At 43.5% G+C, this 21,783-nt stretch overlaps 1 protein-coding gene across 3 annotated transcripts in view; it reads left to right on the top strand.

Moving 5' to 3' along the window:
- RPS6KA6 (ribosomal protein S6 kinase A6) overlaps positions 1–21,783 on the top strand; it is a 59,271-nt gene that overhangs the window by 31,255 nt on the left and 6,233 nt on the right. For all 3 annotated transcript variants that reach the window (XM_069746119.1, XM_069746120.1, XM_069746121.1), the window contains exons 7-13: positions 2,420–2,526; positions 2,772–2,809; positions 7,369–7,511; positions 11,515–11,585; positions 19,104–19,192; positions 19,834–19,898; positions 20,405–20,507. In XM_069746119.1, the coding sequence (XP_069602220.1) occupies positions 2,420–2,526; positions 2,772–2,809; positions 7,369–7,511; positions 11,515–11,585; positions 19,104–19,192; positions 19,834–19,898; positions 20,405–20,507 (616 nt within the window). The remainder of the gene's footprint in view (positions 1–2,419; positions 2,527–2,771; positions 2,810–7,368; positions 7,512–11,514; positions 11,586–19,103; positions 19,193–19,833; positions 19,899–20,404; positions 20,508–21,783) is intronic.

The following is a 21,783-nucleotide window of genomic DNA, read 5'->3' on the forward strand; positions in this document are numbered from 1 at the left end:
CTGCACCAGCAGAATAGTGAGTGCAGCTCTGGGGTATAATACAGGATGTAACTCAGGATCAGTAATGTAATGTATGTACACAGTGACTGCACCAGCAGAATAGTGAGTGCAGCTCTGGGGTATAATACAGGATGTAACTCAGGATCAGTAATGTATGTGCACAGTGACTGCACCAGCAGAATAGTGAGTGCAGCTCTGGGGTATAATACAGGAGGTAACTCAGGATCAGTAATGTAATGTATGTACACAGTGACTGCACCAGCAGAATAGTGAGTGCAGCTCTGGAGTATAATACAGGATGTAACTCAGGATCAGTAATGTATGTACACAGTGACTGCACCAGCAGAATAGTGAGTGCAGCTCTGGGGTATAATGCAGGATGTAACTCAGGATCAGTAATGTAATGTATGTACACAGTGACTGCACCAGCAGAATAGTGAGTGCAGCTCTGGGGTATAATACAGGATGTAACTCAGGATCAGTAATGTAATGTATGTACACAGTGACTGCACCAGCAGAATAGTGAGTGCAGCTCTGGGGTATAATACAGGATGTAACTCAGGATCAGTAATGTAATGTATGTGCACAGTGACTGCACCAGCAGAATAGTGAGTGCAGCTCTGGGGTATAATACAGGAGGTAACTCAGGATCAGTAATGTAATGTATGTACACAGTGACTGCACCAGCAGAATAGTGAGTGCAGCTCCGGAGTATAATACAGGATGTAACTCAGGATCAGTAATGTAATGTATGTACACAGTGACTGCACCAGCAGAATAGTGAGTGCAGCTCTGGAGTATAATACAGCAGGTAACGTGTGATCCTTCATGTAGAGGTAAGTGATGAGTTGCTTCAGTATTTTTCCCTGAATTGCAGTAATTCCATATTTCATGGTCTGAGCATCGTCCTGACTTTGCACAGAGCTGGAGAAATGTTTTTTTTGCCGACATGTCTCCATTCTCCTTGTGGGGAACATCTTCAGCCGCCCACGTCCCTCCTCTCAGAAAGCGGTGGAGACTGTGTGATTCATGCATTATGTGTAATGAGGACAGGGGGATTTCATCCTGCTCTCACTTCCTCGCTGCCTGCTCTGTTTTGCTGCAGAACATTTGATCTGCTGCAACCTCGTACACATCTCCCATCTTACATCTCCACTCACAGCCGAAGCTGCAGTCTTATCATTCACCGGGCGGCTGCCTCTCCTGCTTCCACCGTACACTCGATCACTGCTCTGTTCTCCGAGGCTCTGCAGAATTGTGATTGCAGCTCTTGATATAGAATAAAAGTGTTCTTTGCTCTTTGTTGCTCTGGCGGACTGCAGTAGTGGGGCGAAAGCTGCAGTTTTCTTGCCGTGGACTTGATTCCAGGCTGTTTCACGTTCCCAGCACGCCTTGCCTCTGGCGTTAGCCGCGAGGAACTCGCTCTTTCCAGAACTCGCTTCTTATTCTAACATGTAAATGTTTGCAGGATTTGGTTTCTGAAATGTTTTGCTTTGAAAAGGTCGCAGCCTCGCGGGGCATAATTGAATTATTTACCGTGAGATTGTAACCAGCGGGGGGCGCCGTTCTCACTGCCGTCTCCGCTGAGATCTCGTTACTCAGTTTCAGCCCGTGTTATTGGTTGTATATATTGACGCGCCGTGAGTATTTATAGACGTTGGAGAAGAATGAATCACGACCGTGCGTTGTTGACCTTTATAGAGGAGAGTGCGAGGGTCGGCACCACTTTCCGAAATCATGGATGGTACTCCATGGGAATTCCTGGCAGGCGGAGGCCTCATCAGACCCATCCGGCTGATCACCTGGATGCAGCGAGCCTGGCCCCCCGGCATCAGAAGCCGGCCATAGCCTGTAATACATGGCGGGGTCTAAAGCCCTAGATCAGAGGAGTCCCTGATCCCGGCCAAAAAAGTGTGAAAAAGTCCTGTGAACCACGACCCTTGGAAAATACTATAAAAACTAGCACTAAATAAAAAGGTCCAGAAAGGTTTCAAAAATGGAAAAAAAAAAAACCATGGAGCTCGCACAGCAAAAGCAAAAGCTTATCTCCAGAAATGGAGGAAATATGAGCTGGAAACTCACAGGTCAAATGGCGTTTCTAGAATGATCAATGTGTTAGTTTCCAGTCTCAGACACTCAGTATATTTGTAATTTCTCTCCCGATGCATTCTTGTTGTTTTGCCCCCCTCCTAGTTGTTTTGCCCCCCCTCCTAGTTGTTTTGCCCCCCTCCTAGTTGTTTTGCCCCCCTCCTAGTTGTTTTGCCCCCCTCCTAGTTGTTTTGCCACCCTTCCTCGTTGCCATTTCCCATGTTTTGCATAGAGCGGGTGTAGTGGTTGGGGAGGGGGGCATTCTTGTCTTATCTGGGTGATGTTTTCCGTCCTGATAGAACATAAAGTAAATCTATACAGTTCTTATTAGGTTATGTTTACAGAGGAAGATGTGAAATTCTACTTGGCAGAGCTGGCCCTGGCGCTCGATCACCTGCACAGCCTGGGAATCGTCTACAGAGACCTAAAGCCAGAAAAGTAAAGTAAAACTTTCCAAGTTCAGATATCATCTAGTCTGTGTCCTGTGTCTGTGTTCTGAGACCATTGTCTCCGTCTTTGCATGTTGTTGCACCCTCTGGTACTTGGGGTACTGAGTTCTCCAGGGTTAGTGCAAAGTTCTGTTTCTGAATTCTCCTGGTTACTTTGTGTCTTTATTTCTTATTTCTGTGACCTTTTCTACCAAATCCTGTTATGTGTTGGTGAATGTACATTTTAATTTTCAGCATTTTGCTTGATGAAGCAGGACATATCAAGTTAACAGGTAGGTGACAATTCTCCAGCGGAGCATTTCATTCATCTCATTTGTGCGTAATGGTGGCCTGTCCACGTCTTCTTTCTGAATTTGCAGTTTGCTCTTTTTTTTTTTTTTTTTGCCTGCTCCTTGTCCCCTCTGCCTGTAATGTGGCATCATTATCTGGTGGTCTGTGACTATACGTGGGAGAATATGCAGCTCCTGATCGCCCCATCTTTTTATTCCTAGCCTCATCTCTGGATGCTAATGTCAGGCGGATGTGTTCAATGTCACGTGCGTCATAAAATCACAGGAACACAGCACCTCCACCGTGTCTGGGGGATAATTCGGCCATTATGGTGTAGCTTTTTATATTATCTAATCATGATTGTGCCACAGCCTCCTCGTCCCAGTCATTGCATAGTCCCAGGATGGAGCTGGCTGTAGCTATTAACATCCCATCAGCCAGCCCCCTTCACACATTGCTCTCGTCACGGCCAACATAGAAAATGCTTTCATGGGTCAAGCACCAGACTGAGAGGGAAGTAAAGCGCCCAGACTGGGGGGCCATCCAAAGATTGTGTCCCTGGAACAATTAAACCTAATTAGGAAGTTTTTTGTTAGGAAGGAAACTGTACCCCTCAGGTGATGATTGTAACATTGTCTCTGAGCTTAGAGAAAAATTAAAAATCCATAAGACATCTCTAGAGTTGGGAACATATCACCCTCACATTGAACACATGGGATTAATTATAGCTAGGGAAGAGAGAAAACAAATTATAAGTAGGGAAGTGAGAGAGCTGACACTTCCATTTCCATTGAAGTAGGGGCCTCATACAGTGACCAGGTAATTACAACAGGGAGATTTGCTGGGAAAATGACAAAAAGTCTAAGATTAGTTTACACTAATCTTACAAGCAAAGCAAACAGCTTCCCCTGATCAAAGCACTGCTTCCTAGACCTTTTGGAGCCAGTGGACATTGATGATAATTGGGATCTGCAACAATCTGATATTTATGGGAGATATATTTTCAGAGCGAAGGGACAAATATAACACATTCACTCACATCACTGTAACTCCTCCAACTTAATAACGGTTTAATGGATGATGCTATCCAGACCATGTTTCATCTCGATAGAAATGTAAAATCGTGATAAGAAACATGATGACAATATCTACAGCCTTTGACCTTCAGGGGCGAAGATATCCTGCAAGTTGGGGATGTCATAAATTACTGAAAGACCTAGCACACCCCACAGCCCCCACATGAGCTCATCAAGAGGAGGTATGTAGGCATAACCTTGATCTGATAAAAAGCAGAAATTGAGTTTTGTCCTATGTCAGTCCTGGAAGGTGCAGCTTGTTGTAGTTCTGCCCATTTTCCTAATGAGTACTTCCCTCCACTAAGCTCTGAGCCATTCTCGTGATATCAGATTTAGTACTTTACTTTTATCCTCCCTTTTATTTTGTTATTATTTATATATTGTATTGTGTTGTTAGAATTTTGTATCATCTTGTATATTCTTATAAGCACTCCCTGTCGTCCTGTTCCTCTTGCTCTGTAAACCGCACCTCTAAAGCCATATGCTAACTGAAGGGTGTCCAATCGACCTGTCAATGGTTGGTGGAGGCAGCTAGTTGTTCGATTTTTTTTTTTTTTATTTATTTATTTATTTTTATCATGGAGCTGGCAGTGGTCATACTGGTGTGTGTGTGTATGTATATATGCATGTGTAAATATATATATATATATATATATATATATATATATATATATATATATATATATATATATATATATATATATATATATATATATATACACATATATACATATACACTAGATGGTGGCCCGATTCTAACGCGTCGGGTATTTCTAGAATATGTATGTATATAGCACAGCCCATGTAACACAGACAGCCACGTGGTGTATAGGAGCCACGTAGTATATAGCACAGCCACGTAGCGTATAGCACAGCCACGTAGCGTATAGCACAGCCCACGTAGCGTATAGCACAGCCCACGTAGCGTATAGCACAGCCTACATAGCGTATAGCACAGCCAACGTAGCGTATAGCACAGCCAACGTAGCGTATAGCACAGCCTACATAGCGTATAGCACAGCCACGTAGCGTATAGCACTGCCCACGTAGCGTATAGCGCAGCCCACGTAGCGTATAGCGCAGCCACGGTGCGTATAGCACAGCCACGTAGCGTATAGCACAGCCACGTAGCGTATAGCACAGCCACGTAGCGTATAGCACAGCCACGTAGCGTATAGCACAGCCACGTAGCGTATAGCACAGCCACGTAGCGTATAGCACAGCCCACGTAGCGTATAGCACTGCCCACGTAGCGTATAGCACTGCCCACGTAGCGTATAGCACTGCCACGTAGCGTATAGCACAGCCACGTAGCGTATAGCACTAGCCACGTAGCGCGTAGCACTAGCCACGTAGCGCGTAGCACTGCCCACGTAGCGCGTAGCACTGCCCACGTAGCGCGTAGCACTGCCCACGTAGCGCGTAGCACTGCCCACGTAGCGTATAGCAGTGTGGGCACCATATCTCCATTAAAAAAAATAAATAAATTAAAATAAAAAATAGTTAAATACTCACCCTCCGTCGGCCCCCTGAATCCAGGCGAGGCGTTTAGCGATGATCCTCATGACGCTCTGGTCCCAAGAATGCATTGCAGTCTCGCGAGACCGCTATGTCATCATCTCGCAAGACCGCAATGCATGGACCGGAGCATCGTGAGGAACGGGAAAGGCGCCGGAAGGTGAGAATAGTAGGTTTTTTTATTTTCTTTATTATTTTTAACATTAGATCTTTTTAATATTGATGCTGCATAGGCAGCATCAATAGTAAAAAGTTGGTCACACGGTTAATAGCAGCGTTAACGGAGTGCGTTACACCGCATTATGCCGCGGTGTAACGGACTGCTACAACGCTAGGTGGGCGGCGGGCGCTGACTGGGGGGGAGTATGGAGGGGGCAATGACAGCAGGGGAGTAGGGAGCGGCCACTTCGCGGCCGAACTGTGCCCGTCGCTGATTGGTCGCGGCCAGCTGACCGCGCCCAATCAGCGACTTGGGATTTCCATGACAGAAAGACGGAAGTGCCCCTTAGACAATTCTATGGTAGATAATATTATTTATTTTTTCACAAGTTGGAATGGGAGGTGTATGTGCCATATGCTGACTGTGAGTTGCCCAGTAGTAGAAGCGGCCTCGTCCATAACTCGTCAGTCAATTGTGTAATTGTCCTTACGATCGGAGGCAGCGGTGTTGCGTTCTCTAACAACTGGTGGGATCTGGGTGATCTGTCCAGTGTCATCTGTGACATAATGGAAACACTGGTTGGATCTGCACAACCCGCCACCCTTCCCCCGCTGTGTATCCATGACACTTACCATCACTGTGGCTCCTCGCACCCAGGGGCCACAGTGTGCGCTTTCTGCCCGTTGTCAGATCCGGCGTATTCTAACATTACCTGGATCACCTTGGCGGTTCCTTTAAAGCAGGAAGTGGATCCAACAGGAAGATGAAGCGTTTCCCACAAATTCCCATTTTCTTTCACATTTGCTCCTGGCTGGATCTAAAAGTGCCGCAAAAATAGCGCAAGTGATTCCAGCCTTACAGGATTAAAGAACATGGCCCCTTTTTCCCATGAATAGCGCCACTCCCGTTTACAGGGATCCACTGCAGTACCGCTGACCACCTGAAGGCAGACGGGGGCTTCCCTAATCCTAGACCAGACCTGTATGGGGAATCCCATCATTGTCTTATAATGACATTCTGCAGCCTTCTCCTAGATTTAGCACTTTCTTTCCTTACTGTTTTCAGGATCTTTGCTGTCAGTGAATAGATTTATTCTCATTTTATTGTCAGTGCCTTTATTAAAGGGGTTGTTCCAAGTATTTATTCTCTCCTTTTGATTGCTGGGTGTGTGACTGCTGAGACCCCCTCACCGCAGAGCCCTGTTTTGATGGAGCAAAGGTCAAGCATTCGCCTCTCCGCTCCAGTCCTTCTCTATGGGGCTCGGAGTGCTGTACCTGGCTGTCTCCGGCAGTCCCGTAGCGGAGGACTGGAGGGGAGATGAGCATGCTCGACTTGGGCTCCATTCAGACTGGGCCCTGCAGAGCCCAATACTCAGGAACAGCACTCGGACCCTCTGCAATCAATAAATGATCATTTATCCTGTTGATCAGGAATAACTTCTATTCTTGGTACGACCCCTTTAAGTCTTCGAGCTGAGCGTTCTGGCACATTGCTACAATGTATCCGTGCAGGTAAAGTATCGGTTTCGATACAGTTGCGGTTGATGGATCTTTGTTTGCAAAGTAGATGCGGGAGAAGTCGTCCTTCCCTCCGTGAACCCCTCCATCACTTCACACCTCTTCATTCGTCGTGTGAACATGAGCACAGACCAATAATGTGGTGTAGACAGACCCTAATGACCCCCCTGAAGGTGGCGACCACCCCCCGTTATAGGGATGTGGCAGTGATGCCCATAGTCACCTGTGACGCGGTCAGGACTCAGTGATGTTACGATAGGGGGCACTTTTGCATTTCTTTTGTTTTCCAGACTTTGGCCTCAGCAAGGAGTCGGTGGACCATGAAAAAAAGGCGTACTCCTTCTGTGGAACCGTGGAGTACATGGCCCCGGAAGTGGTGAACCGGCGGGGCCACACACAGAGCGCCGACTGGTGGTCCTTCGGCGTCCTCATGGTAAGTTCCTTGTGGCACAAGTGCGGCTGTGATATTTGGGCTGTTGTCCACGTTCTCGCCTGTGATGTCGCCTCGATGTAACGCAGGATACAGAGCAGGGAAAGATGGTGACATGTGAAGCAACCAGGGAATACGCGCAGGTTCACACTGGAGGGTTTTGTACCAAACACTGAATATTAGCAAAATAGCAAAAAAAAAAAAAAAAAGAATCAGTTTCACTAGGAGAAATTTGAGAGCTGCAGTCACAATTATGAAGCATCAGAGCAGAATTCCCCTCGAATCCCTGCTTGTTTAATATCTGCAACAAACCAAAGTTCCTCTGATCATTTACATTCTTCAAAATGTCATAATTACACAAAGATCCATATGATCCTCTCATGTAATAATAAATGATTATGTAGCAAAAACGGACTACACCCCCTGTGTTATGGGAGCTCAGCTAAACGGTGTTGAGGTCTTAATCAGCTGAATAGTGAATGCAGCTCTGGAGTATAATACAGGATGTAACTCAGGATCAGTAATGTAATGTATGTACACAGTGACTGCACCAGCAGAATAGTGAGTGCAGCTCTGGGGTATAATACAGGATGTAACTCAGGATCAGTAATGTAATGTATGTACACTGTGACTGCACCAGCAGAATAGTGAGTGCAGCTCTGGGGTATAATACAGGAGGTAACTCAGGATCAGTAATGTATGTACACAGTGACTGCACCAGCAGAATAGTGAGTGCAGCTCTGGGGTATAATACAGGATATAACTCAGGATCAGTAATGTAATGTATGTACATAGTGACTGCACCAGCAGAATAGTGAGTGCAGCTCTGGGGTATAATACAGGATATAACTCAGGATCAGTAATGTAATGTATGTACACAGTGACTGCACCAGCAGAATAGTGAGTGCAGCTCTGGGGTATAATACAGGATATAACTCAGGATCAGTAATGTAATGTATGTACACAGTGACTGCACCAGCAGAATAGTGAGTGCAGCTCTGGAGTATAATACAGGATGTAACTCAGGATCAGTAATGTAATGTATGTACATAGTGACTGCACCAGCAGAATAGTGAGTGCAGCTCTGGAGTATAATACAGGATGTAACTCAGGATCAGTAATGTAATGTATGTACACAGTGACTGCACCAGCAGAATAGTGAGTGCAGCTCTGGAGTATAATACAGGATATAACTCAGGATCAGTAATGTAATGTATGTACACAGTGACTGCACCAGCAGAATAGTGAGTGCAGCTCTGGGGTATAATACAGGAGGTAACTCAGGATCAGTAATGTATGTACACAGTGACTGCACCAGCAGAATAGTGAGTGCAGCTCTGGGGTATAATACAGGATATAACTCAGGATCAGTAATGTATGTACACAGTGACTGCACCAGCAGAATAGTGAGTGCAGCTCTGGAGTATAATACAGGATGTAACTCATGATCAGTAATGTAATGTATGTGCACAGTGACTGCACCAGCAGAATAGTGAGTGCAGCTCTGGGGTATAATACAGGAGGTAACTCAGGATCAGTAATGTAATGTATGTATACAGTGACTGCACCAGCAGAATAGTGAGTGCAGCTCTGGGGTATATTACAGGATGTAACTCAAGATCAGTAATGTAATGTATGTACACAGTGACTGCACCAGCAGAATAGTGAGTGCAGCTCTGGGGTATAATACAGGATATAACTCAGGATCAGTAATGTATGTACACAGTGACTGCACCAGCTGAATAGTGAGTGCAGCTCTGGAGTATAATACAGGATGTAACTCATGATCAGTAATGTAATGTATGTGCACAGTGACTGCACCAGCAGAATAGTGAGTGCAGCTCTGGGGTATAATACAGGAGGTAACTCAGGATCAGTAATGTAATGTATGTATACAGTGACTGCACCAGCAGAATAGTGAGTGCAGCTCTGGGGTATATTACAGGATGTAACTCAAGATCAGTAATGTAATGTATGTACACAGTGACTGCTACAGCAGAATAGTGAGTGCAGCTCTGGAGTATAATACAGCATGTAACTCAGGATCAGTAATGTAATGTATGTACACAGTGACTCCACCAGCAGAATAGTGAGTGCAGCTCTGGGGTATAATACAGGAGGTAACTCAGGATCAGTAATGTAATGTATGTACACAGTGACTGCACCAGCAGAATAGTGAGTGCAGCTCTGGAGTATAATACAGGATGTAACTCAGGATCAGTAATGTATGTACACAGTGACTGCACCAGCAGAATAGTGAGTGCAGCTCTGGGGTATAATACAGGATGTAACTCAGGATCAGTAATGTAATGTATGTACACAGTGACTGCACCAGCAGAATAGTGAGTGCAGCTCTGGAGTATAAAACAGGATGTAACTGAGGATCAGTAATGTATGTACACAGTGACTGCACCAGCAGAATAGTGAGCGTAGCTCTGGAGTATAATACAGGAGGTAACTCAGGATCAGTAATGTATGTACACAATGACTGCACCAGCAGAATAGTGAGTGCAGCTCTGGGGTATAATACAGGATGTAACTCAGGATCAGTAAGGTAATGTATAAACACAGTGACTGCACCAGCAGAATAGTGAGTGCAGCTCTGGGGTATAATACAGGAGGTAACTCAGGATCAGTAATATTATATATGTACACAGTAACTGCACCAGCAGAATAGTGAGTGCAGCTCTGGAGTATAATACAGGATGTAACTCAGGATCAGTAATGTAATGTATGTACACAGTGACTGCACCAGCAGAATAGTGAGTGCAGCTCTGGGGTATAATACAGGATGTAACTCAGGATCAGTAATGTATGTACACAGTGACTGCACCAGCAGAATAGTGGGTGCAGCTCTGGGGTATAATACAGGATGTATCTCAGGATCAGTAATGTAATGTATGTACACAGTGACTGCACCAGCAGAATAGTGAGTGCAGCTCTGGGGTATAATACAGGATGTAACTCAGGATCAGTAATGTAATGTATGTACACTGACTGCACCAGCAGAATAGTGAGTGCAGCTCTGGGGTATAATACAGGAGGTAACTCAGGATCAGTAATGTATGTACACAGTGACTGCACCAGCAGAATAGTGAGTGCAGCTCTGGGGTATAATACAGGATATAACTCAGGATCAGTAATGTACTGTATGTACACAGTGACTGCACCAGCAGAATAGTGAGCGTAGCTCTGTAGTATAATACAGGAGGTAACTCAGGATCAGTAATGTATGTACACAGTGACTGCAGCAGCAGAATAGTGAGTGCAGCTCTAGAGTATAATACAGGAGGTAACTCCGGATCAGTAATGTATGTACACAGTGACTGCACCAGCAGAATAGTGAGTGCAGCTCTGGGGTATAATACAGGATGTAACTCAGGATCAGTAAGGTAATGTATGAACACAGTGACTGCACCAGCAGAATAGTGAGTGCAGCTCTGGGGTATAATACAGAATATAACTCAGGATCAGTAAGGTAATGTATGTACACAGTGACTGCACCAGCAGAATAGTGAGTGCAGCTCTGGAATATAATACAGGATGTAACTCAGGATCAGTAATGTAATGTATGTACACAGTGACTGCACCAGCCAGCAGAATAGTGAGTGCAGCTCTGGGGTATAATACAGGAGGTAACTCAGGATCAGTAATATTATATATGTACACAGTGACTGCACCAGCAGAATAGTGAGTGCAGCTCTGGGGTATAATACAGGATGTAACTCCGGATCAGTAATGTAATGTATGTACACAGTGACTGCACCAGTAGAATAGTGAGCGCAGCTCTGGAGTATAATGCAGGATGTGACTGGGGATCACTTGTACGTTCTGTGTGGAGTTTGTGTTGCTGGACTTTGTTTCGTCTTTCTTCTGTCGTGTAGAGCTCTGCTTTTTGTCTTTTGTTATAATGTAATATTTCTGCAATTTTCTGTTCTCAGAATCTGTGATGTAAAATGAGATTTATTAACAACTTCAGACACCTTTTTCCTGTTTGTGTTTCCAGTTTGAGATGCTGACGGGGACGCTGCCGTTTCAAGGAAAAGACCGGAATGAAACGATGAACATGATACTGAAGTAAGTGCTCCCTCTGCGCTGTGATTCCTAGAGGATCGGACACAAGACCTTTCTATGTTTTATTAATCTTGCTGAATCTGCATCTTATGTAGCAAATCCTCTCCACTATTTACAGCAGCTGCACAAATCTCTTGCTACAATGTATCAGTGCAGGTCAGAGCAGTCGGCCTCAAGTCCAGGTCAAAAGAAAATTGTCGCTTCTCTCGGTCGTGCTCTTATAGATGATTGCCTGCTCTGATACATTGCAACAAACCTAATCACTCTGAGCTGAACATTCCTGTCTGACAGTCTTGTTGATATGGATACATTGTAACAATGACACAAAGTTTTTGTTACCACTCCCTAGTTTCGTGTCTGTGTCCTATAAATGGTGGCAATGAGCCAAAGAAATCCTCAAGGTGTCAGGAATATAACTATTCTCATGGAATTCTCTCCATCAGTGCAATAAGCCGTCAATACACATTATTCATTAATTCCTGACGAAAGATGATAGGACTTGAATAACCGATAAAGTATGAGTGGACTAAAAAAGAATAGGATATAATCTCCGCGCTAACTACATGAAATGGAGGGTACAACAGACCTAAAAAATGCCAAAAAGAATAGGTATATACAAAAATTATATATAGAAGGGAATAAGATATGATGTACCGTACTCACTTGTTATAGAATATTTGCCGAGTTGGGCAGCTATATGGGAGCTTTGATGCTTGAAAAAGGAGAGTATATGTACAATATGCTGGAAAATAATAAAATGATATTAATACCGTGACTATAAATTATATATAATGTGCTGAGGATAATGAGGGGTACTTACTGGCAGACAATGCTGCATGAGAAATTGAGTGAATCCTCAGTGTAAAGTGGGCATAGGCTAGATAGATGGCCAGTACACGGAGACTGGTTATAGTAGAGAAATACACTGGAACAATGTATTGCGGAGCTACTGCCGTATATAAAAAGGAAATATTGAAAATATATAGCAGGGTAACAAATGCAGTGCCCCAGGGGACAATAAAATTGAGATGCACACTTACTAGTGAATATGCTCCAGCTGGATCCAGAGGCAACAGGATGGTGGTGCCGGAGTACGGAACTGTGGACAGCTAGCGATGGAACAAGGTGCTAGTGCAGATAGCAGGTAGATGAAAAACCTCTGGAAGGAGGCACACTAGTGAGCAGGTGGGCTGGGCAGGACCCAATGATAGCGGCGATCCGGTGCCGAAGAGCAGAGCCGAGGCTGGCCGCCAATGGGTAAAGGTGCCACCACAGAGAGCGGCTAGGTGGGGAGCCGCTGAGAGCAGAATCGCGGTCGTGTCAGGCGCGCTCCGGCCGAGAGCAGCGCTGAGACGCAGCGCGAAGGGTGGGCGGGGCTAAGATGTGACGTCACAAAGTAGCTAGGACGGAGGCCCAGAAGGGATTTGACCAACGCGTATCGAGAGGTGTCTCCTCTCTTCGTCAGGGTTATCCCCATACCCAGCTGCCCACCTATATAAATACCTTTTGTTCTCAATAATTACAGGCGGCCAATAGGTGCACAAATTTAATCTGAATCCATATGCCTCACAGTTGGAGACTGCATATATGCTCGATTAAAGAAAAGGACCGATGAATAATGTGGAATATTATAAGCAATAACAATATCGATATGGTGTTGAAATACGTGCAGATATGAGTCTGTGGGGCTATGCTAAAGTTTAAAAAAACATATATCCATACTTACAATTTTATTAATATAAAAAAAAAAAAAAGGGAAAAATGGAAAAAGGGGGAAAATAAAAATACATATACGTGGTATATATATATGTAGTGGTGAGAAGAAAAATTACATTGCACACCTGAGTATAAAAAAAGTGTGCTGCTAAAATTCTAAAAAAAATTGAAAGTATAAAAACGAAATCCCCACAAAATATACGATGAAAAAGTACTGGAGTGGAGAAGGCAAATAATTGCCTCTAGGTCCCCTAGTGCAGGGTTAATAAACTAAAAATCTAAAAAGCATACAGCTCAATCTCTTGATTGAGACCATTGGGGGCCATGCTGTCGAGAGTAAATATCCATTTGGACTCCACTCTGGACATAGCTTTGAGATAATCGCCCCCCCTAGGGTTCGGTGGAACCACTTGTATGCCAGAAAAAATGATTCCCTGACAGGAACGGTTATGGTACTGAGAAAAATGCCGTGATAGTGGGTGTTTATCGTACCCTTTATTAATATTATCTAAGTGTTCTTTGATTCTATCTTGCAATCGTCTTTTAGTTCTTCCTACATATATTTTATCACAAGGACATATTAGAATATAAATAACTCCCTTAGTGTGGCATGAAATGTTGGTTTTGATTTGATAATGATTTGATTTAAAGGTGTTAGTAAAGGAGGTATATAGTTTAATTTCTAATTTTGTACGCCTGCAACAAGAGCATAGACCACATGGCAGAAAACCGCCTTTCTTTGTTGGAGGTTGTTTGTTGATAGTAGTAGAAACTATTTTGGTTGTAGGGGCCAGTAAAAGGCCCACATTTTGGGCCTTTTTGTATATGAATTTGGGGTGTGATGATAATAGGTCTCCAATACATTTGTCACCCTGCAATATCGGCCAATGTTTACGGATAATATTCTTAAATTTTCTATGCCCTACATGGAACTGGGTGATGATAGGAAGCTGGCTTATTTGTTCCTTGATGGTGAGAGGATTATCAATGACCTGGGTTTTGAATAGTAAAGACTCTCTGGGCATAGCCTCCACCTCTAATTTGGCCTGAGTTAAGGACTGTGAATTGTACCCTTTTTCCTCGAATTGAGTGGTTAGATATGGAGTTTCTATGTGGTAATCCTCCATTTTGGTACAGTTTCTTCTTATCCTCATGTATTGACCCTTTGGAATATTTGTTAGCCATATAGGGAGATGACAGCTACTAGTATGGATGAAACTATTAGAGTCCACATCTTTATGGTATCCTTTTGTGATTAGTACATTATTCTCCACACAAATGGTTAAGTCTAGAAAGTTGATACTAGATTGACTGTATGAAGCTGTGAATTCTAGACCATAGTTGTTAGTATTAAGACCTGATATGAAGTTTTAAAACAGGCAAACTTACAACTTCACACAGTAGGACTATAGCAGCCAACAACTACAAAAAAGCCCCATATAGAACTTCAGGTACTACCAGCACCACAGTGAGGAACATTCATCATAACACTAATAAGAAAATTATAGGTTCTAAAATCCATGTACCCATCAACAAAAAAATTTTTCGGGTACAAACCGCAAAACCAAAAGAGGTAAGAGGGGGAGGGGGGCACTCTCCAAAAAGGAAGTAATATCCCAAGCAACGACCTCCAATAACCCACAAAAAAATTTCAATCTTAGTTCCCATCAACTGTCCCTCAACGAGCAACTCTTACTCCAAAAAGGTCTCAAATTTGCACCCACGGCTGCAGCCAAACCTTTTGATCTGTATATTAGTCTCAAAACATTTTTACGCAACCTAGCCCTAAAAAAATATTTTTTAAAAAAGGGTGAATCTCACCATAATACTATATACACAACCCAAAACCCTATATTATCTGAATACATTCGTACTGATCTCTCTCAACCATCCACTTTTAATCCTCTGAATGAGTATTCCAATTCATTTAGAGCTTTCGAAACACTAGTTACTGCAGATATCAAAAAAATGCGTTTTAATAGATCTAGTTACACACGAGAATCTGAGTTACGGAGAAAGAAACGCCATAATTAAACTTCAGGAGAATCACAACATTATCATCCGTCCGGCTGATAAGGGGGGTGCCATAGTGGTCCTTGACCACAGTATGTATCACAATGAGTCTATGAGACTACTAGGAGATCCAGTGACCTATAGAAAACTAACCTTTAACCCCACTGCCAATTACACCAAAAAACTCAATGTATTGGCATCTAAAGGCAAATTTTCAGGTATTCTTACTCAGAATGAATTTCAGTTTATTAATAACAAAACACCCTCTACAGCCATGTTTTACCACATCCCAAAAATACACAAAGATCAATCAAATCCCCCCGGTAGACCAATCATTTCAGGTATAAATTGCCTCACAGCCAATTTATCACGTTACGTAGATACACACCTACAGAAGTGTATGAAACTAATTCCCGCGTACCTCAAAGACACCACTCATGCCTTACAAATTCTTAACCAAGTCAAATGGAAAAATAACTTTATATTAGGGACCTTAGATATCAAATCTCTCTATACAGTTATCGACCCTAAGCTAGGTTGTCAAGCTACAAACTTTTTTCTTCAAACATTGGGTAGCTACAAACCACCCCAGATTCAGATCATTATCGACAGCATTGATTTCATCTTGAAACATAATTATTTCATGTATGAAAATCAGTATTTTTTGCAAATCCACGGGACCGCAATGGGTACTCGCTTTGCGCCCAGTTTCGCAAATATTTATGTAGGCCAATGGGAGAGAGATCACATTTATAATAATAATCACCTTCGTACAGGCCTTAAATTATGGCGTCGGTTTATTGATGATGTCCTGTTTATCTGGGAAGGCACCATCATAGACCTGCAGGCCTTCATATCAGGTCTTAATACTAACAACTATGGTCTAGAATTCACAGCTTCATACAGTCAATCTAGTATCAACTTTCTAGACTTAACCATTTGTGTGGAGAATAATGTACTAATCACAAAAGGATACCATAAAGATGTGGACTCTAATAGTTTCATCCATACTAGTAGCTGTCATCTCCCTATATGGCTAACAAATATTCCAAAGGGTCAATACATGAGGATAAGAAGAAACTGTACCAAAATGGAGGATTACCACATAGAAACTCCATATCTAACCACTCAATTCGAGGAAAAAGGGTACAATTCACAGTCCTTAACTCAGGCCAAATTAGAGGTGGAGGCTATGCCCAGAGAGTCTTTACTATTCAAAACCCAGGTCATTGATAATCCTCTCACCATCAAGGAACAAATAAGCCAGCTTCCTATCATCACCCAGTTCCATGTAGGGCATAGAAAATTTAAGAATATTATCCGTAAACATTGGCCGATATTGCAGGGTGACAAATGTATTGGAGACCTATTATCATCACACCCCAAATTCATATACAAAAAGGCCCAAAATGTGGGCCTTTTACTGGCCCCTACAACCAAAATAGTTTCTACTACTATCAACAAACAACCTCCAACCAAGAAAGGCGGTTTTCTGCCATGTGGTCTATGCTCTTGTTGCAGGCGTACAAAATTAGAAATTAAACTATATACCTCCTTTACTAACACCTTTAAATCAAATCATTATCAAATCAAAACCAACATTTCATGCCACACTAAGGGAGTTATTTATATTCTAATATGTCCTTGTGATAAAATATATGTAGGAAGAACTAAAAGACGATTGCAAGATAGAATCAAAGAACACTTAGATAATATTAATAAAGGGTACGATAAACACCCACTATCACGGCATTTTTCTCAGTACCATAACCGTTCCTGTCAGGGAATCATTTTTTCTGGCATACAAGTGGTTCCACCGAACCCTAGGGGGGGCGATTATCTCAAAGCTATGTCCAGAGTGGAGTCCAAATGGATATTTACTCTCGACAGCATGGCCCCCAATGGTCTCAATCAAGAGATTGAGCTGTATGCTTTTTAGATTTTTAGTTTATTAACCCTGCACTAGGGGACCTAGAGGCAATTATTTGCCTTCTCCACTCCAGTACTTTTTCATCGTATATTTTGTGGGGATTTCGTTTTTATACTTTCAATTTTTTTTAGAATTTTAGCAGCACACTTTTTTTATACTCAGGTGTGCAATGTAATTTTTCTTCTCACCACTACATATATATATACCACGTATATGTATTTTTATTTTCCCCCTTTTTCCATTTTTCCCTTTTTTTTTTATTTTTTTTTTTTTATATTAATAAAATTGTAAGTATGGATATATGTTTTTTTAAACTTTAGCATAGCCCCACAGACTCATATCTGCACGTATTTCAACACCATATCGATATTGTTATTGCTTATAATATTCCACATTATTCATCGGTCCTTTTCTTTAATCGAGCATATATGCAGTCTCCAACTGTGAGGCATATGGATTCAGATTAAATTTGTGCACCTATTGGCCGCCTGTAATTATTGAGAACAAAAGGTATTTATATAGGTGGGCAGCTGGGTATGGGGATAACCCTGACGAAGAGAGGAGACACCTCTCGATACGCGTTGGTCAAATCCCTTCTGGGCCTCCGTCCTAGCTACTTTGACGTCACATCTTAGCCCCGCCCACCCTTCGCGCTGCGTCTCAGCGCTGCTCTCGGCCGGAGCGCGCCTGACACGACCGATTCTGCTCTCAGCGGCTCCCCACCTAGCCGCTCTCTGTGGTGGCACCTTTACCCATTGGCGGCCAGCCTCGGCTCTGCTCTTCGGCACCGGATCGCCGCTATCATTGGGTCCTGCCCAGCCCACCTGCTCACTAGTGTGCCTCCTTCCAGAGGTTTTTCATCTACCTGCTATCTGCACTAGCACCTTGTTCCATCGCTAGCTGTCCACAGTTCCGTACTCCGGCACCACCATCCTGTTGCCTCTGGATCCAGCTGGAGCATATTCACTAGTAAGTGTGCATCTCAATTTTATTGTCCCCTGGGGCACTGCATTTGTTACCCTGCTATATATTTTCAATATTTCCTTTTTATATACGGCAGTAGCTCCGCAATACATTGTTCCAGTGTATTTCTCTACTATAACCAGTCTCCGTGTACTGGCCATCTATCTAGCCTATGCCCACTTTACACTGAGGATTCACTCAATTTCTCATGCAGCATTGTCTGCCAGTAAGTACCCCTCATTATCCTCAGCACATTATATATAATTTATAGTCACGGTATTAATATCATTTTATTATTTTCCAGCATATTGTACATATACTCTCCTTTTTCAAGCATCAAAGCTCCCATATAGCTGCCCAACTCGGCAAATATTCTATAACAAGTGAGTACGGTACATCATATCTTATTCCCTTCTATATATAATTTTTGTATATACCTATTCTTTTTGGCATTTTTTAGGTCTGTTGTACCCTCCATGTAGTTAGCGCGGAGATTATATCCTATTCTTTTTTAGTCCACTCATCCTTTGCAGGTATACGCACAGAGCCTGCTTATATCTCCAGCGGCTTCTGCATTTCCACTTCACCCCTGTCGCTAGTGGTAAGCGCCAGTGGTATCTTTCTGTTCTAACCGATAAAGTATGTTAGTGCGATAAGTGATAGTAAAGGAGGAAGATGTGCGGATCTCGCCCATTTCATGTCATCCGGGTCACGTCCATATGGGTAGAAGCCTCCCTCTCTCTCGCTGTCGTGTGTGTATATATATATATATATATATATATATATATATATATATATATATATATATATATATATATATATATATATATATATATATATATATATATATATGTGTGTGTGTTTTTTAATATAATATATAACTTCTCTGACCTCCACAGATCAAAGCTCGGGATGCCGCAGTTTTTAAGTCCCGAAGCTCAAAGTCTCCTCCGAATGTTGTTCAAGCGGAATCCTCTAAACCGATTAGGTGAGTTTCCCTGTGATCATCACTGCTTGTGCTCGGCCTCATTTCTGGCCTTCAGGGGTCTCTCCCCTGATTATGGGGTGTAAAGACTTTCTCTGACCTCCTAATAATCCAGAGCGCTTGTTTATCCAGCAGCGAACAGCTGATATTGATGCCGGACTATATATATATATAATCTCCTAATTGGCATAATTAACTCCTCCTACTGTCAGCCCCACCCCTGAGGAACAGGTCCGGTCTGGTTAGCCTTGCCGTATCATCACTCGCCGGCCTCATCCAGGACCCCTCCAGTAATTTCCCTGTGGATAAGTGGGCATCCGTGTCCTGAGACCCCTCGAGTCACTCATGCCAAGGGAGAGACATGCTCAAGAAGAGCGAGTGGTGTACAGACCTGAGCGCCTACACTGCTCTGCTTAGTGCTGCCGCCCTGAGCTCTAGGGTCCTACACTGATGAACACCACTTAAAGGGGTTCTTAAAGGGGTTGTCCACTACTTGGAGGGGAGTTTAAGGGTTCATTTTTTCAATGCGGTCGAGCATGGAGAATGAGAAGAGTTGCCCGAGTAGCGGACAGCCCCTTTACGTCGGACGTGCAGCAGAATTTGCCATCGGTCCCAGTGTTTAATGTATGTTTCTTTGCTTCTAGGGGCCGGCCTGGACAGGGTGGAAGAAATCAAACGGCATCCGTTTTTTGCTACCATTGACTGGAACGTAAGTCGTCGTCTGTCCGGGAAACTTTGTGCTTCACATTCTCACCATTGTTAAGATCTCTGGTTTCTGTCAGCAAAAGGATAAAAGCTGAACACTTTAAGGGTTGTTCCTAATAAGCAAGTACCCTCTCTCCATGGTAACCTGCTGGTCACTGGAGACCCCACCGCTGAGACCACCAGGGATCCTGAGATCGGGGCTCGGTAGCAAATAGTGCGGAGATGTGCATGCTCAGCCTTTGCTTCATTTCAAGATGGACGTGATCTTGGGACCCCCATATGTCCCAGTGGTTGGCCCCCCAACGATTTGGGAATAACCTTTTACCCGGCCTTCTCACAGCTGATTGGTTGTTGCAGTGTGTCAGTGTTGGTAAAAGCTAGCCTCCCAGTTTATAAAGGCAGGAGAGAGAGGAGTGCCGCTGACACTGTAACAATCCATCAGCTGCGCGAGCCAGAAAGTCTCATTATTCAGATGTCTACTGATATTTCACTCTTCTGTCCGGTCCCTAGAAACTGTACAGACGGGAAATTCAGCCTCCGTTTAAACCGGCGTCCGGGAAGCCTGAAGACACGTTCTGCTTCGATCCTGAGTTTACAGCAAAAACGCCAAAAGGTGAGAAGCTCTGGGATCCCAAACGAGACATAGTGCTGAATGTGGGGGATCCCAAACGAGACATAGTGCTGAATGTGGGGGATCCCAAACGAGACATAGTGCTGAATGTGGGGGATCCCAAACGAGACATAGTGCTGAATGTGGGGGATCCCAAACGAGACATAGTGCTGAATGTGGGGGATCCCAAACGAGACAGTGCTGAATGTGGGGGATCCCAGGACGAGATGTAATGGTGGTGGTGAATGTGGGGGATCCCAGGATGAGACATACTGCTGAATGTGGGGGATCCCCGGATGAGACATACTGCTGAATGTGGGGGATCCCAGGACGAGACATAGTGCTGAATGTGTGGGATCCCAGGACCAGACATACTGCTGAATGTGGGGGATCCCAGGACCAGACATACTGCTGAATGTGGGGGATCCCAGGACCAGATATACTGCTGAATGTGGGGGATCCCACCTTACCCTTCGTGCTGTGTCCCCTCCTGTTCCGCAGTCAGTGCTGATCATAGCGACGGCTGATTCTTATACTGACACTCTGGGTCTATAGGGGAGATGTTGGGGTGCAGCTCGAGGATCCCCATGTACCGGAGCTGTGCACTGTCTGAGCACTTTATATTGGCATAGACAGAAATAGTGAAATGCCCCCAATATATTGATACCCGTCCCCCAACATCTGATCACATAGAGCCAGTCTGAGGAGGCCATTGTATTAAACCGCTGCAAATTAAAGAGTCAGAAAAGGGAATCTGCATCTCCTACGGGAGAAGAGGATTTCCAACAATATTTCTGAAATTTTAACCGCATTAAGTTTAAAAAAAATCTGTTTTTTGTTGTTTTTTTTTCTTGTTTAAGCTTAAATGCATTAATTTTAGGCCAAAAATAATTTCTCTAATTGAGTTTCATTAACAATGTAGTGCCATGTTAGCTTTTCGGGCTGTTTATTTTTCCCTGCTTATTTCTGGCTGCAGAATGAGTTAACTGAGGATCCATCATTGAGCTCGCTCTCTTATCTGTCTTCTCCCGAGCTCCTCTCAGTGCTGCTGATGTTTTTCACATTCTCTAATGTTATTTAGTTTTTGGATAACCAAGGACAAAGGAGAATTGTCTCGTTTTTCAGTTTCAAGAATTAGTTTTGCTTTTTTTCCTGATTTTTGGGCGTCTGACCCACTCTTCCCCTTTGGACTTTACGCAGACGGAGGTTTTTGAGGTGGGCGAAGTTTTTTCAAGTGGAAACTGTTTCGTCCTTGTGTGAGGACTTTTTGGGGAAGTTT

The sequence above is a fragment of the Ranitomeya imitator genome, chromosome 2 (genome assembly GCF_032444005.1).
Source record: "Ranitomeya imitator isolate aRanImi1 chromosome 2, aRanImi1.pri, whole genome shotgun sequence".
Lineage (NCBI taxonomy): Eukaryota > Metazoa > Chordata > Amphibia > Anura > Dendrobatidae > Ranitomeya > Ranitomeya imitator.